Source organism: Hydra vulgaris, chromosome 08 (genome assembly GCF_038396675.1).
Source record: "Hydra vulgaris chromosome 08, alternate assembly HydraT2T_AEP".
Taxonomy (NCBI): Eukaryota; Metazoa; Cnidaria; class Hydrozoa; order Anthoathecata; family Hydridae; genus Hydra; species Hydra vulgaris.
Genome location: NC_088927.1, coordinates 23,835,001 through 23,852,500, shown reverse-complemented (window position 1 = coordinate 23,852,500; position 17,500 = coordinate 23,835,001). Strand labels below are relative to the sequence as shown.

At 28.2% G+C, this 17,500-nt stretch overlaps 2 protein-coding genes across 2 annotated transcripts in view; both read right to left on the bottom strand.

Annotated features, from left to right (window-relative positions):
• LOC136083694 (cell adhesion molecule DSCAM-like) overlaps nt 1-17,500 on the bottom strand; it is a 172,643-nt gene that overhangs the window by 134,222 nt on the left and 20,921 nt on the right. Inside the window, exon 4 of the mRNA XM_065803273.1 lies at nt 1-121. This exon is cut by the window's left edge and continues 6 nt beyond it. Within this exon, the coding sequence (XP_065659345.1) occupies nt 1-121 (121 nt within the window). The remainder of the gene's footprint in view (nt 122-17,500) is intronic.
• On the bottom strand, nt 7,408-9,279 carry LOC136084123 (uncharacterized). Its single transcript, XM_065804271.1, has 2 exons — nt 8,918-9,279; nt 7,408-8,561 (listed from the first exon to the last, which is right to left on the bottom strand). Exon 2 carries the CDS (start codon nt 8,554-8,556, stop codon nt 7,408-7,410), a length of 1,149 nt encoding a protein of 382 aa, XP_065660343.1. The 5' UTR covers nt 8,557-8,561; nt 8,918-9,279.

Genomic DNA, 17,500 nt, shown 5'->3' with positions numbered 1-17,500 from the left:
CGATAAAAAAATGCTAAACACTCAATAGATACTTCTTGTCCAACATAGACTGTAACATTAGGTGGCGCTTCTATTAAGGCAAGACTATTGTTTTCACACTGTGACAAGCTAGATGAAATTTCTAAAATTAATGTAAATGATTTTAAACAATCTTTATACATTCTGTAATTGAATTATACATCATGGAAAATCTTTTCCATGATGTATAATTCAATTACAGAAAACTTTAAAATATTCCATGATATCATGTAGTTTATGATTTTAATAGTTTAAATTTACAATTTTTGTAAATATATACTTTAAGAAAAAGTTTTTAAATTTAGTACTTGCATAAATTAAATGTGTCAATAAAAGAATTATATTTGACAAATTTTTAATTAATGGCAAGACATAGCTCATAATTGCACCCATGCCCTCTAAACTGGTTTACAAAAGCATTTTATGGCTTGCAATAATATAAAAAAATTATTTTAAATTAATAGAAAATCATAGAAAAGATTTGATTTTATCCTCGGCAGTTACAAGACAAATTATAGTTATTGCAAGAGAACTTGTTGCATTAAAAGATAGGGTTTTAATTTTAGCAATCTACAAATTCTATTGTGTCCAAAACCTTGACCAAAACCTAAATCCATTCAAAAACAATCTGGTAAGATTAGATAAACAGTGTTCATATGCATGTCTCTTATTGACCCTAAACTCAAGCTTATTTACAGATACAGAATTTGGTACAGAATTCTCAAATGTATTTCGGCAAGGCATTAAAAAGCCAGATTTGTCAACTTTTATCAAGCCTTTTTTCTTTACACCAGAATTGCTTTTTTTTTTCATCATTCTTAACACAAGCCTCAAATTAGACAAAAAAGGGTCTTGCCTATATAACAAAATTGCTCTTAATAATTATCTTGTTTTAAGCAACTCTGAACATTTGGTAGATGATCTCAATATATGCATACAGTGCTTTCAAAAAAATTAGGCGCAGTAAAAAATTGCGTACATTTTTTGTTTTTAATTATCGGATAACCCAATCCATATTTCCTAAAGATTTAATTTTTTTTTGACAAGGAAAATTAATTCTCTACAACTAATATGTCAATAACAAGTTCATATATAGTTACCTTTCTTTAACTTTTTTTTCTAAGGAATACTTTCTTGTCAACCCAATTGTTGTTCATAAATATTTTATTAATTTTTATGTTAGTTTGACAATTTCCCATAAAATATTGGATAAAATTACTTATGATGACCAGTTTTTTAAATAATTTGCAAAGACCTAAAAGTAAACATACAAAGAAATGGGTCAAAAAGCAGTAAGTGAAGCAACAAAATGGCAAATAATAGGCATGAAGGATGACTCAATGATCACTAATAGAGAAATAGCAAGAAAATTAAAAATTTTAGAGAATCGCATCAGATATACTCTAAAGAAATTTAAAACAGCTAGTGGCATCTAACATCATGCTGGATCAGGAAGGTTAAAAAAAACTCCTGAACATGAAAATAGTTTTATATTTCATCAAGTAAAAGCCAATCTTATTTTTATTAACATCAAGTAAAAGCCAATTAACATTAAGTAAAAGCCAATCTTATTTTTATTGTTTTATTTTTATTAAGCCAATTAACATCAAGTAAAAGCCAATCTTATTTTTATTAACATCAAGTAAAAGCCAATTAACATCAAGTAAAAGCCAATCTTATTTTTATTAAGCCAATCTTATTTTTATGTTAAGTTATCTTGAATTCACTGATGCATTCAACAAAAACCATAAAAAACATATTTTGTCAAATACAGTTAGAAACAGTAAACTAAGGAAAAAAATTGGTGTCTATGCAGCTGTTAGATAACCTATGTTGACGACCAGAAATCGGTACACAAAATTTAGTTGTTATAAAGAGAGAATTGGGTGGTCTTTGGTGAAGTGGAAGCAAATAATTTTTAGTGATAAAAGTAACTTTGAGGTAATAAATAGAAAAAGCAAAGTTTTTGTTAAAAGATTTGTATTGGAAAAGTATAGTAATTGCTAGGGTTGTACCAAGGTTGCAAAGTGGTGGTGGTGACGCGAAATGAAATAACTCCCCGAAAAATTAACTCCCGATTAAAACATTTTAACTCCCTGGTTAATCTATTTCGAAATAAATTAACCCTGGGAGTTAAATAATTTTTTAAATATGGCGAAATGGATTAAGCGAGGGCTTAAATATTTCTAACCCCCATCGTGATAAATTAACTCCTTTTTAAACGCATTTTGAATTATTTAGCTTATAATAAGTTCTACTAAACTGCGAATATAGTTTATTTTAATGTGTGTTGTGTTGAATAAAATTATTTTGTAACTGTTCATTTTTGACAAGTTTGTTGTAAAAATAAAAAGGAGATCAAAAAATAATAATATTGAACTTCATGAACCTTTCTCTTTTCCTAATGACAGTGTTTAAGATTTGTGAGTTTATATAGCTAAAACTATATATATATATATATATATATATATATATATATATATATATATATATATATATATATATATATATATATATATATATATATATATATATATATATATATATATATGTATATATATGTATATGTATACATATATATTTGTATATGTATATATATATGTATATATATATATACATATATATATATGTATATATATATATATATTTTTGTGTATATATATATACATATATATATATATATATATATATATATATATATATATATATATATATATATATATATATATATATATATATACACACATATAAATATAATTATATATGATATATACATATAATTATATATATAATACATATATAATTATATATAAATATATATATATATATAATTATATATTATTTGTATGTATATATATTAGGCCATGCCAAAATATCACGATTTTCAGAAAATGAAAGGTCCCGGTATAAATACCTGTTCTATACATAAAAAGAAGTATTAAGTACCTGTTCTATACATAAAAAGAAGTATAAAGAAGTAAACCAAATTTGAACTCTCTAGGACCATATTTAGTGCTGGAAGATGATTTTAGGTTTTTACGCAAATACGAGAAATCGTTGTTTTTTTCTGAAAAAAAATATTCTTTTTGAAAATGAAGAAATAAAAAAGTTAGGAAAGGTATTTTTTAGTTTAAAATCTAATATTGTTACTATAACAGATATTTTACAATTTGGCCAGTGCACTTTGGTCAGCTTCTAATGATATTAATGCCCTGTGCTCTCTGACAACTAGCAGTATATCTTGTTTTTTGTCCTCCTTTAATGTGCTACTGATATATCTTTGTATAAGATTGATATTCCGCTCTGCTGGGTCATTTGTAACATTTAGAGATTTTACAAACTCACAAAATGATATATAGGAATCATTTTCCTCCAGCTTTCCAGCAGCTAAACCTATTTTTCAGGTAGGAATTTCGTCCTGTATGCCTAGAACAATGAAAAGAGCCCAACTTTCCTCTGTAATCAACTCTGTTACCTCAGAGGTTGGTAAAACTAGGACAGCATCAGGTTTACCATTGGGAATAGTGTTGATATCTGGTACCTCAAAGGTCAACAGCTTGTCTAGAACTGCAAGCTTCTCTTCAAAATCTGGATCTGCCAGTATTAACACAGCAACCTTTGGGGCAAGGTACCAAGAGTGTTGCTGAAAAAATTTCAGAAAAGCATTGCCAATTTTGACATCAAACTCTTGTTGTATAACATAAGCTGACTTGAATGACAGGAAATCATTCTTAACAGCATATTCTGCTTTGTATGAACGTAAATACCATGGAGCATAAAAAACTGCACATATAAAAGCTGACTTTTCCAGGTGAGGTAACTGATCTTTAGGCAGAAAATCTATTATACCTGATGTCATAACAATAGCTAAATTGTAAAGACTGTCAGCCATGAAACGAGCATTGTGATTGGCTCCTGGTTGATAAATTTTAAAACCATTCAGCTTTGGTGATGAGACATTTAAATAAAAAGCAGCATACTTAACTAGATGATTATAATCATCTCTTGGAAACACTTCGTGATTAAGAGCAAACTTCAGATATTCCTGAGCTTCCAGGTAAAGTTTATGAAGTTCAGATCCAACTTCCAGCTTCTTCTCATCAAATTTCTTAAACTCAGACAGGTTAGCTTTTTGAATTATGGCGTGATATACTTCCCAGTCCTTCTTGAAATCTTTATAGAACTGTCTATCTGGTGCAGCAGTAGGTCCAAGGACAATTACAATTGCCTTATGTATTGCTATTTCAAACATGTGATGTCTGCATAACAGCCAGAGAACAGGTTTTCCCAAAATATAGCACAACCTGGTTATAATTCCTCCATGGGCTCCTGTGTTAACATTGGTAGTATCTGCAACAATTGCGAAAATTTCATTGCATATTTCAAAGGACTCAAGTAAGTTGTGAATAATTTCTGTTTCATCAACAGCTTTGCCAGACTCTGCAGGTAAAACACCAAGTAAGAGATCGTTTTTATTCTCAAATTCAGGACTAGTAACACTGACAGCAACTCTATCTCTTACAACAGATTGCAAGGTATTTTCATCTAAATGTTTTAACAGCTTGCCATCAAAGTGGAGAACAAGATGTTTTCCAGCCATTGTCTCTCTGTAATTTTCTCTGATGGTATTGCCTAAATAAAGATCATTTTTAACACAATATATTATTGTTATGATGGTTTATTTTTAGGTAAATATTCCACTCTTTAAAGGTATAGTAAGATTTTAATCATAACTTTCATTTATAATAGACTTACATTAGAAAATCAGGGATAAGAAATATGGCATCTGAAGAAAAACTTTTTGATTTGAAAAAAAAAACTTAACTTTGACTGGCAAAAAGTTGGCATAAAAGACTTTTTCTTTAGATGTCCCTTTAAAAATTACCTTGATGTTCAATTACTTTCGCTCTTTCTCTTGAAATACTAGATTTAGAAATGCCCATCTGATTAACATCTCCTCCCAGATAATTAACAACAGACAACAACAGCCAGGTTTGTAATTCAATGCTGATTAACCCTCTAGCACAAATAGGTGTAGTTACTCCCATCAATTCTTCTCTTGTAATCTTTTTATTTACTTGCATTGAGCCTTTAGGTAAGACTTTTGGGGTTTTATTATGAGCAGCACCATATTCAAAGTCATCATCACTACCTTCGAATGAGTCTTCTTCTACAGCAAAATCTGGATCTGTCAAAGTTGAGTCAAACATATCCAAATTGGCTGGACCAGACTTGTATCTAAAATATTTACATAAATAAGTTAGGATTTCATTTTTAAGAAGTAAGTTTTTTAACAGTTTTAAAGTAATTATGACACTTGTTTTACCTTTTCTTAGTTGGCGTCAAGTTTTCATCACTTTCATCAAGTGGTGGGGGAGCTGATCTTTCTTTCTCCTCTAGGTACTTCATTCTCATTTGTTCTTGTCTTTTATACCTTTCTAGTCGTTTCTCAATGATGGTAGCTAGCTCTTTGTCTGGCTTAGAAATAAACCACTTCCTAAAAAAAAAATGTATAACATTAGAATGCAATAACTTACTCTGATGGACAGACAGATGGATAGCTGAAAGACAGACAGACTGAAAGCCCTACATAAAGTAGCTGCGCTACTAACAATTTGATTAATATAGAGAAACTTACAAAAAGGCTACAATATAATTGATACTCTTACCTGTCTGTTTGCTGGTCTAGATAGAAATTTAGGTCTTCTTCAATAGCAGCTTGTGTTCTTGGTGTTATTTTGTCACTTCTCATCAGTTGCTCTAAGTTATCTTTGCCTATGTCAAACAACTGTTCCATTGTTGAAATGAATTCATTCTTAATATTTTCTCTAGTATCTTTGGTATCTTTCAGGGTAACACGTTTTTTCAAAAGTTGATACTTCTTGTGTAGAGCTTGAAGTTTGTCAAGAATTGAATATTCTGAAATGATGTATGCTTGAAATCCTGCTTTGGTCCAAATGTTGACTATTTGTCTAATCAAGCAGTCTGATTGCGTCTCAAGGTCACAAAAATCTCTACCTAATTTAGATTTTTAAAAAATATTTTATTTATTTAACATTTATTGCACCTGAAAAAATAATTATTTAGTCCTCTTTAATCTAGGAATAAAAATGTTTATGTTTTACAGTTATGTCTTACTTTTGCACACCAAGTTCCTTGTTCCTTTTTGCTTCTTACAGGCCATGTTAATTTGTGTTTTAATAAATCTTTTCTTTTTACTTGAAATTAAATATTGATAATATCTTAAAATACTACCATTGCACAGTGGGCCAGGTATATGGGAAGTGGTGGACAAAACCTAATTATTACCCAATTGGTCCACAAACCTATTTAGATATATAAATAATCATTATATATGAAATAATATTTCTTTTTAACAAGAATATTTTAATTTTTAATAAAATAAAAGACATTTAATTGGCTTAGGTAGTAAAAAAATATTTTTTTCAATATCAACCTTTTTTAAAAATCAAACAACAAATTGTGTTTAGCTACAAAGAAAAAGAAGAAGGTGGAGCTGATTCCCTCAGCAAAGCCAAAACTTCACTGGGGTATTTTTTTAAACTCTTACCATTTTTTTTATGACACTTTCTTAATGATGTTATGACAGGATCACTAGATACAAGTAGCCTGTTAACTAGGTCACGATTTGTGTCAATTCTGGAAGTCTTTCTACTGAAATCTTCGCTAAACTTTTTAAAATCCTTGTTACAGGCCTCTTGGACCTCCTCTGACATCAGTCCAATTGGCAAGTACTGTCTAGCAATGATGGCATGGCCATGAACTAAAATTTTGTGTACTGATTGTGCCATGTAATACCAGGAATACTTAGATATGTAAAGTTTAAGAGCAGTAATACAGAACTCTTTAAATTTGACAGTGTCAATTTCAAATCCAGATGATAAAGTGACTAGTATGATGTAAAAATAAAATAAAAGAGTTTCATCTACTTTCAAAATTTTGGCAGTTGATTGATAGTTTGCAAAGGCTCGTCGGGCAGTGTTACCATCATTACTGGTACCTACAAATTGTATATATGTGATAGTTAACCTGATGATTTATATAAAAGTATTTATGTAATTTCACTTACCAGATCCTCCACTTTTTGGGAAATCCACAACTAGTCCCATTTGGTTCATAAATTCTGTCTGTATACGTTTCTTCACTTGCATAACATTTTCTTTATCTTCTATAGCTCTAGACTGCCACTTTTGAGTTTCTAGTTTATATCCAATATGCAATACCATCTCAAAAAACCTAATCCAGGCATGCAGGCTAGAAAGACCATATTTCAATTCTAAATTATTAGAATTGTCCAATTTCAGCACTATTTCTAAGTTATTCATGTTTTTTGGAGACACACCACACACAGAGCAACATTGAGTTGAGTTAGTCACATGAGACAATAGTTTGAATTTTGCCATCAATCATGGTCAGTTCAATAATACTTTTGACAACCAGTTCCTTTCCATTAAAAGTAAAATTAAAAACACCACATTTTTTGATTTCAGATTCTAAATATTTTGCTTCTTCTATAACAACTGCTTTGCTTTCATTTTGAAAAGAAAATCTTATTGGACGACAATATGCAGTAGATGATGGCTTTTCATTTCGCCATAATAGTACTTTTTTGTTATTACAGAACCCACTGAGTTCTAGTGGTGCTAAGCAGGTAATGAACAGAGATTCTTCTTTTTTTAAGTTACGATCTCCAGCTTCCTCACTACTAATTTGCTTGTACATGCTTTGCCCAGTAGCCCCATCAAACCCAGCCTTGCAACGCAAAGTCAACCGGGTCAAACCATCTAGCATTGTGCTGATCACAGGAGCTTGCACCTCACAAAGTCTTTTTACTGTATGTTTTAATAATTCTTGTAGTGGTACATGTGCTGAATAATCATCAACAAAGATGTTCTCTGGATAGCACTTAGCTTTGGACAATCTTATGTTGTTGTATGAAGGATATATATGGCAGTCACGTTCTTCAGCTCCATTTCTCATAAGTTGGTAGGTTGATTTTGACATGCCACCATCTATAATTAATGCCAGACCTTCATCAGGTGTATACTTTTTAAATTGACTAGAAGGTTCTGATATCTCAGCAACTTGCTTGGCAGCCTCATAATTATACTCATTTCTTAATTTAAGCCTTGCTGAGTGGAGCAACTCATCACTAGAAAAATTATATATAATATCATTAAGTCTTCTCCTTTTGGTTTTGTCAGAAGCAACTTTAAAGGAACAACTTGGTCTTCCACCAATCTTATGTAATTGACTAGAATTATCAGGCTTAGATATATTATTACTGTATGTAGATTTAAAGTCCTGAGTCAACCAATTTTTATTTTTACTCTCAAACTTTATGTTTCCTCGGTTTGCATCCTTCCATTTCTTTTGATAAACTTTTAAAAATGCAGCACACCCAGTAGAACCCAAATTCATAGAAACTAAAATAGCTTCTACAGACAAAGAAAATGATTTATCACTCGGATTTAGTTGGTCATGCCGTATACGGTTATGGACATCACTTATCTTCATATCAACTACAAAAAAATTAATTTAAAATTATTAGTGCAACCACTATAAACTAATATAACATGAATATGGCCATTATTTTTGTTTCAGATATATTTAATTAGGCCAGTACAATAAGCACAACACCTAATAATGACAACAAACCAAAAAATAGGTTTGTCGCGAATAGCATTTTACAACAATATATATTTTTTAAATGTTTACCAAACCTAAAGGGGCAGCTATGAGCAGAATAAAACAGCACCAACAGGCTGTACATATATTGTATTAACTTATTCTAACATTAATATGCTGTTCCAGCAGGTTCTAAACTATATGAGCCACTTTTAACATAATATTTTTATACTATAAACAAGAATCTTACCTTTATATTTCAAAATAAAACTGTGACTTTAATACAAGACCTTGGAATTTGTTATGGTATTTTTTGAAAAGCTATCAAATTAAATTTTAATAATATGTCAATTAATTTCGCATATGTTAAATAATTTAAAAGTTATTTGTTGTTATAGTTATGTTGTTATGGTATATTAAAAAAAAAAAAAAATTAATTCATCATTATATTCAATTGTAAATAATAATTGTACATTTATGATGTACAATTAAACTACAAATAATGTTTTAAACCATACATTATGCTCTTATAAATATAATGTACTAAGTAGTTGGAAGTATTTCGAAATTTTTTTTTTGAGGTTTTGTCTACCACCTGGCCCACTGTGCATTGGTTGGAAGCTGTGTATTTGGTAGCTGTGAAATTGGGTTAGTTAACAGATATAATGGTCGTCTGACACTTTCACTTACATGGACATTTTTCTTCTTTTTTGGACCCATTTCTTTTGAAAAAGTTAATGTTATTTTAACTATTTTTAACTATTAAGCTATAAAAAATTATTAACAGTTTATAATAGATATGTCATGTAGTGATTGTAATCTTAAACTAAACACAAAATGGTGCAATCTTGTTATTTTGCCATCCTTCATGTAATTTCATCATACTTTGCGTATTTTCGTAAAATCTTGATTTCATCTTCTGGCACCTAGAATTGAGATAGAACAATGAAAATTCATATTTTTGCTTATTTTTATGTATAGAATAGGTTTTTAAAGCGCGACCAAAATTTTTTTTTTTTGGCATGCCCTAATATATATATATATATATATATATATATATATATATATATATATATATATATATATATATATATATATATATATATATATATATATATATATATATATATATATATATATATATATATATGTATATGTATATAAACACTTATCTAATTTTCATAGACAGCCTTAATTAGATAAGTGTTTTTACTAATTTTTACTGCTCTGTTCTTTAAGAACATCGAGCACTCTAATTGTACAATACACAAGGGCAAATTCCATGCTCAAGTTATTTTGATAAAATGAATAAATAAATTTAAACAAAAACTAAGTAATCATTTGGTTGCCATATGTTTAAAAAATTTTAAATTTTGTTATTTTTTTGTTTTAAATTTCAAATTGAAGTCGTACCTCATACTTTTTATATAAATAGTAGCTAAACTACATTTTGATAAAAGTATAGAATTGTCCCTGTAAGTAACAATGACTAATTTGATTTAAGATACAAAATTGAGCATTATTATTATTGTTGTTATATTAATACTTCTTCTTATCGTTTTAGTCAATAAAATGTTAAAAAGCAATAATTTAGTTATTGTCATTTATCCTTTGAGTTAACAACAATTTTATTAACTTGTTAATCATTGTGTAACAAAAAACAAATGGACAAAGCTCATGACATGACACTAGAGGTTATGTTTTACAAAGCTAGAACTTACGTATCTCCTCAAAAGTATTCTGAAGATTATCTATCCTCGGTTTACCAAAAACCTACTTTTACAGCACCTGTTTCTAATGACAATACAGAAATTCTCACCACATTTGCTGCTATTCCTAACAAAAACAACTCCTCAAAAAAAAAGTTTGCTTCTTTTGTGGAAACGCTGTGCATTCTAGATATAAATGTCAAGCTTGTTGTGTTCTATTAATGAGAATGAGCCATTAAAAACCCATGCACCTGATACAGCTATTGCAGGACTTCTTAATCAAAATGGCAGACCAGTTGCTTTTTTTTGCAATTGTTATATCGATCTGAGGTAAAATATCCCTCTATTGAAAAAGAGGCATGTGCTGTTATAGAATCTGCTCGCATTAGTGCCATCTACTAACTGGGTAGCGTTTCAAGCTCTTAACTGATCAACAATCTGTATTGTTTATGTTTAATAAGAATAATGCAAGTAAAATCAAGAATGATAAAATATATCAACAGCGTCTTGAGCTTTTTTGTTACAACTTTGACATGTTTACTGAAAAGGAATACAATATTGCACCTGATACTTGTATGTACTCTTCAGCAATGAGCTTGTTTACACTATTGTCTTTACACAATTCGTTATGGCACCCTGGTGTTACCAGAATGATTGCTTCTCGCAAACTACCATTCTCAGTAAATGTTTTGAAATCTGTTATTAGCAACTGTCGCATCTACTGCACACCTGTTACCAGATAAGACTGCACACCAGTTTCAAACTTAAGTCTTACCTACAGTTAACTTGGAAACAGCGAATCTAAGCTCATCAGAACAATCTACTGTACACCTGTTACAAGAACCAGATAAGGCTGCACACCAGTTGCAAAAACCAGATGAGACTGTGTCATTCGATCTTCCTACAATATCCAGTGAGTCTCATCTTGCCATGTCCAATAAGGTTGAAAATGATATTTTACCATAAAAGACGATCAACTTGAAAGTGCATGGCTCCAAATCGGTTAGATCTTCGAACAATTGATTACTTAAAACTTAAAGTTGTTGGGGAGAATGCGATTAAACATCATTAAACATTATTGTTGTAATATTAATATTTCTTATTGTTTTAGTTAATAAAAAGTTAAAAATTAATCATTCACTTATTTTCATTTATCCTTCGACTCTACAACAAGCTAAAACAACCTTTTGAATAATTTTATGCAGAATAATAAACTACTTAATTTAACTTATGTAGCCAGTTTATGTAGGTTAAATATTTGGCTTGAAATATTCAACGGAAAACAACAGGTTTAATGCAATGCTTATTTGCGTCCCATAAGTAACACAGCATATAATCAACTATAAATCCTCAATTTATAATAATTGAACAGAATTTTAATATACAGGAAAACAAATAAATGATATTGACATGACTTATATATACACATCTGATCAATATATAAACATCATATCTGTTAAAACAAAAAATATATATCTAAAAATGTGACTCTACAAAAATCAAAATGTCCCGTAAGTAACAATTGTCCCATAAGTAAGTTGCCTACTAACATAATTTTAATTACTAACATAATTAATATATATATATAGATATATCAGGCCTTGTTAAGAAGCTTTACGCAGCTCGCATTTTGCTTGCGAAAAGGCGATTTGCCTACGCTTTGCCTACGCATTGCCTACGCTTTGCCTACGATTTGCCTACGCAGTTTAGCGCTACGTAAAAACTATTATCTTTTAGAATATTTAAATTATCTTTTGATTGTCGTTAACGTGACGTTTATTCAGAAGAAATAAAGTCGTAAGTAAAAGCATTTAACCGCAATTGTAAACTAATAGATTTTTTGTTAAAGAAACAGTTTGTTTCATAATTTTTTGTTGTTGTTGTTAAAAAGTAGTTAAAAAAAATAAAGTGTTTTAAGTTTTATCTTATGGAATTAAACATATAAATTCCTTTTGAATATAAAAATTATTTTTAGTCATAATAGTTAAAAAAATGCACGATTTATTTTGATGTAAATATTTTATTAATAAGATATTTTGTTTATTGTTAATTCAATAACGTAAAGTTTTAATGACGTTCGTTTAATTTATGAAAATAAATTATGATCGCGAATATGTTATCGGTAACTGATAAATAAGAAAAAAAAACTCCTTATTGTTTAAAAACATTATTAAAAAAAGTTCACAAATTAAATAAGAAAAAATTTATTAACAGTTAATAAAATAACCAAAAACCAACTGTAAAATCATAAGAAAATAAACAAACATTTTACGTTTCATGAAAAAAATATATTTTTCAAAATAAAATTTAGTTCATATTTGAAAAAAATAATAAAAATGATTTTTTAAATAAGAACTGAGATTTTATTTGTATCTTTTGTTATAGTGAGAAAAAAACAAACTGTTTGTATGATTTTTAACGCATTAATAAAATAACTTTAATTACGATGCGGTACTTGAAAAGACGCTAATGAGGCAATATAACTACTAACGATGCAAAATATATTTGCTGAGTAGAGTTACTTAAAAATGCGTTACGCGTTTTCACTACGCAGCGAAATCTCTTAACAAGGCCTGATATATATATATATATATATATATATATATATATATATATATATATATATATATATATATATATATATATATATATATATATATATATATATATATACATAAATTAGTAAATATTTTTTACTAATTTATTGTATATATATATACAATAAATTAGTAAAAAACACTTATCTAACTTTTTTCTTCAAGTAGAAGTTTCATCATTGCTGGATCATCAGGAAGAATACACTAACATAATTTACATATATATACATATATATATATATATATATATATATATATATATATATATATATATATATATATATATATATATATATATATATATATATATATACACACATATAATATTATACTGCAGTTTCACTTAATATCATATCGCTGATAAAGCTGTTTCTCTATTATATAAGATCATAAGCATTTTCTTGCTTAACTGTAGCTATTTGATGTTGCCTGAAACACACCATCTCCAAGTTTCCAGCTTCTACTTTTAACTTTTTCTCCTGAAACTCTAAGCTCTGGACGCTACTACATGATCAACTGCGACTTTAAACCACCTTAATTTTCCCTGATGCACCCATCAGGTACACTCACTATTCCTAATCTCTATATAAGATCACCACTACTTTTCTTGTTTTCTTAGTTGCATCGCACATCTATCTGATTGTTGCCTTTTTAATTTATTCCAAATAGAGAACATCATTTGATGGACATCACCTTTATCGCATATGTTTCACAGCTACCTATCATTATACTCTGGTCTCACATAGTGTATATTTTTTCTTTATTCTTTAATAATACACTTCTTGCTGTTTGAAGTGGAGATTATTCAGATAATATTTTCATGTTAACTTTAACTCAGATAATAACTCAGATTTAACTCAGACTTTCTCATTGTAATTTTATGTTGTAGAAGTGATATATATATATATATATATATATATATATATATATATATATATATATATATATATATATACATATATATATATATACATATACATATATATATATATATATATATATATATATATATATATATATATATATATATATATATACATATATATATATATATATATAGAAGTACTCAGTGTTCTTAATAGAACAGAGCAATAAATTAGTAGAAATTATAGATAGTAGATAAATAGTAGTATTTGATATACTTATATATCGAATGTATAAATATTTAAAAACGCTTAAGATATATATAGTGCTACTGTTATTATATCCATATCTATACTAATTAACAGATTTAAAAACAAACACATTTGGAAAACATCAAGTTGAAATGCTTTTTCCGTAATTCGTATAAGTTGTTCCAAGGGAGTTAAATTATTATAGGGAGTTAATTTGTTTTGCCGACAGGGGTTAATTTATTTCAAGGGGAGTTAATCTATTTCGAAATTGAATAACTCCCCAGATAATTTTTTAAGCTGCGGGAGTTAAATTATTATGTTGGTTAATTTATTTCATGACAGTGGCAGTATTAGTATTTGGGGCTATTTTAATTTTAATGTAGAAGGAGTGTGTAACATTTATACAGGTCAAATAAACCAAAATACATATATAGAGACCCTAGAGAAATGCATAGTTTCATTATTGGACTATCTGATTGATCGAAACAAATGGTGGCGCTTTCAACAAGATTTGGCACCTGCCCAAACAGCTTGTAAAATAAAGGCATGGATGAAAAAAAATGAAGGAGATTTATTGCTCTGGCTAGCTCTTTCACAATATTTTAGTCCAATTGTATCTATTTGGGCTTGGATAGACTTAGACAAGATGCAAGTACGTTCCATAATAAGCCTAAAGTAAGAATTAGATACCATTAAGAGAAGAGTTCCAAATGAAATCTACAACATGGATAAAAATAAATAAAGTAGATTTAATGCCCTAGAAGAATTCCAAACGAAATCTTGTAAAATTGATGCAAGGTCGTGCTGCTTGCAAAAAAGCTCGTGGGTGATATTCTAAATACTAGCTTAGATTTTTGTTACTTTAATTTTTCATACATTGCAGTTTTTTATTGATATTTTTTATTATTATTTTTGATAACGTTTTTATAGACAATTTTATGTTTTAGTATGTCATCCAAATTGCAAGATTTGTTTAAAAAAGATTTTTCTTAAATATGCTTTAAACAACAAAATTTTACTGCAATTATAATTTTTGACAGCACTGTGTATCTGCTTACCATGCTTATTGCCTCAGACACTTCACCTTCAATACAGTTGAACTTACTTGCATGACCAAATCGAAATCGAAAAGGTATGTTTTTCAAAACCACCTATTAAGAGCTAGTATTGATCCTCCCAATCAGTGAACATTTTGTATGTCTCAGCATACAACAAAAAGATTTGTATGCTATTGTTGTATATTTTTCATATAAGAAATACATCAATGAATTGACAGATCACTTATGTAAATAAAAACCTTTTTATAAAAAACTTTTGTTAGAATTTACACAAATCCATAAATATTGACATGAAATAAAACTTTAAAAAAAATTTCTAATTGAAAACTGTATGAAAATAAATTAAAACACCATAACAAAAACCAACTAAAAATTAATAATTAAAGTTCTTGCAATTTAGAGGATTAAGAATTATTTTGATTCAAAATAATTCTTAATTCTCTAGAATCACATTTAATAACAACAATGTAAAAAGATTTTGAGAGGTAATACTCATTTTTTGTTGCTTTGATGTGGGGAACCAGGGTGTTCTGGTTTTTGCTGTCAGCTACTAAGTGATCTTAATAGATATGTCATGGCCAGCATAGACTCTAACATGAGTTGGTACTACTATCAAGGCAAGACTACAGTTTTCAAATTGTGACTAGATAAAATTCCTACAATTAATGTGAACCTTTTTAAATAATAACCTTGTTATCATGGTATATTACTGAAGACTTTATTAGTCTTTAGAAATATATCCTGGTAGCAAGGAGACTTTTAATTTTATTCAAATAATATGTTTAATAAAATTTGTAAGTATCAGTTTTATTGAACAGAGAAAAAAACATTTTAATACAATGTTGCGTCTGCTACAGTAAAACTAAAAGCTAACTGGGGATGGAACATAGTATGCTTTTGAACTGTGTAAAAATTGATGACAGTGATACTGTTGACAAGTTAGTGTGAGTGTGTTACAACTTCTTAAGATTAACCTACATTTCAAAGAACTGTTCATTAGCAAAGAATTTTGTTCCTAAGAAGATGGTTAATGATTGAAATGTGGCTACAAAGAATACATGTCTTGGAAACACTTGAAGATGTCGGAAAAATTAATCCCAAAATGAGGCAACAGCAAATTGTCAATTATTTGAGTATCTAAAAGTTAGTGGTGGTAATAGCTTTGGAAGACACTTGCTTTGCTAGATGTTTAGAGACAATCTTAAATCAACCAACTGTTTAAGTTGTGTACACTAAAACATGCACTACACTAAAACATGCTAGAGAATTTTAAAACTAACTACTAAATTGGATCAATAAAAATGCTAAATGGTAAAAAGAAATTTTTAATAAAAATGTGAAATGTGTACTTTGAAAAGTCTATGCTAAGATAAAAAGATGCAAGTTAGCTTATGGTGGTTGGATTGTGCATGGCAATTAGGAAAATGTATTAGTTGATGCAAGTTCTTAGGAATTAGTACTTTTATTTAAACTAACAAAAAAAACTTTGCATGATGCAATATGGTTGCAAAAAAAAATTATGGTGTATTACTAAAATAGACAATAAAAAGTTTTTAATTAAACAATTTCAATTTTAAAATAGACTCCATAATGCTGCATTTTCTTGCAATCTTTAGCAATAGTTGTTCAATTTTAAACAATGAAATAAGGAAGACATGTTTTACAGAACAAATTACAATAAATATATTCTTGCAAGATTAAATATGAATTTCAAGAATATTTGTACCTGATGAAAAGTTTAGCAATTAAATGCTGTTGATTAAACTTTTATAAGGTTAAATAATACAAAATATTATTTTTTTAACAGAATCTTACTAAGGATAATAATTTAATAATAAAAAATATAAAACAAAACTAATTTAAAGCAATAGACAAGCCTAAAATATACGAAATTTACGATATTTAGAAAACAACAAAACTAAAAAAAGTCTATTGTAATTTATGATACAAAATAAAACTTTTATATAATAATAAGTAACTAAACAAATTCTTTAGTAATCAATAATGAATAGTTATTGACAATAATAGTTAATAACAAATTCTTTAGTAACCAATAAATTCTACAATAAAATCATATACTAAAACTCTTTGGAATTAAACGCCCTTGAATTAATCTATAGTCTGTAGATATATTTTAAAGGCGTATAATCTTAAGACTTAAAAACAGATGATAACATAGAGACAGCAAGCTTCGAGTAAAACTATAAAAATAGTTTTTTTTGGTATACGTTTATTATTTTGTTTTATTCAAAAAGTTCAGCCAAAAGATTTCTTTTAAACATTCTATTTGATATGAACACAACTTGTCTCAAAATTTTGGGATCCCTTTAATCCTTCAGAAGATAATTTTACTA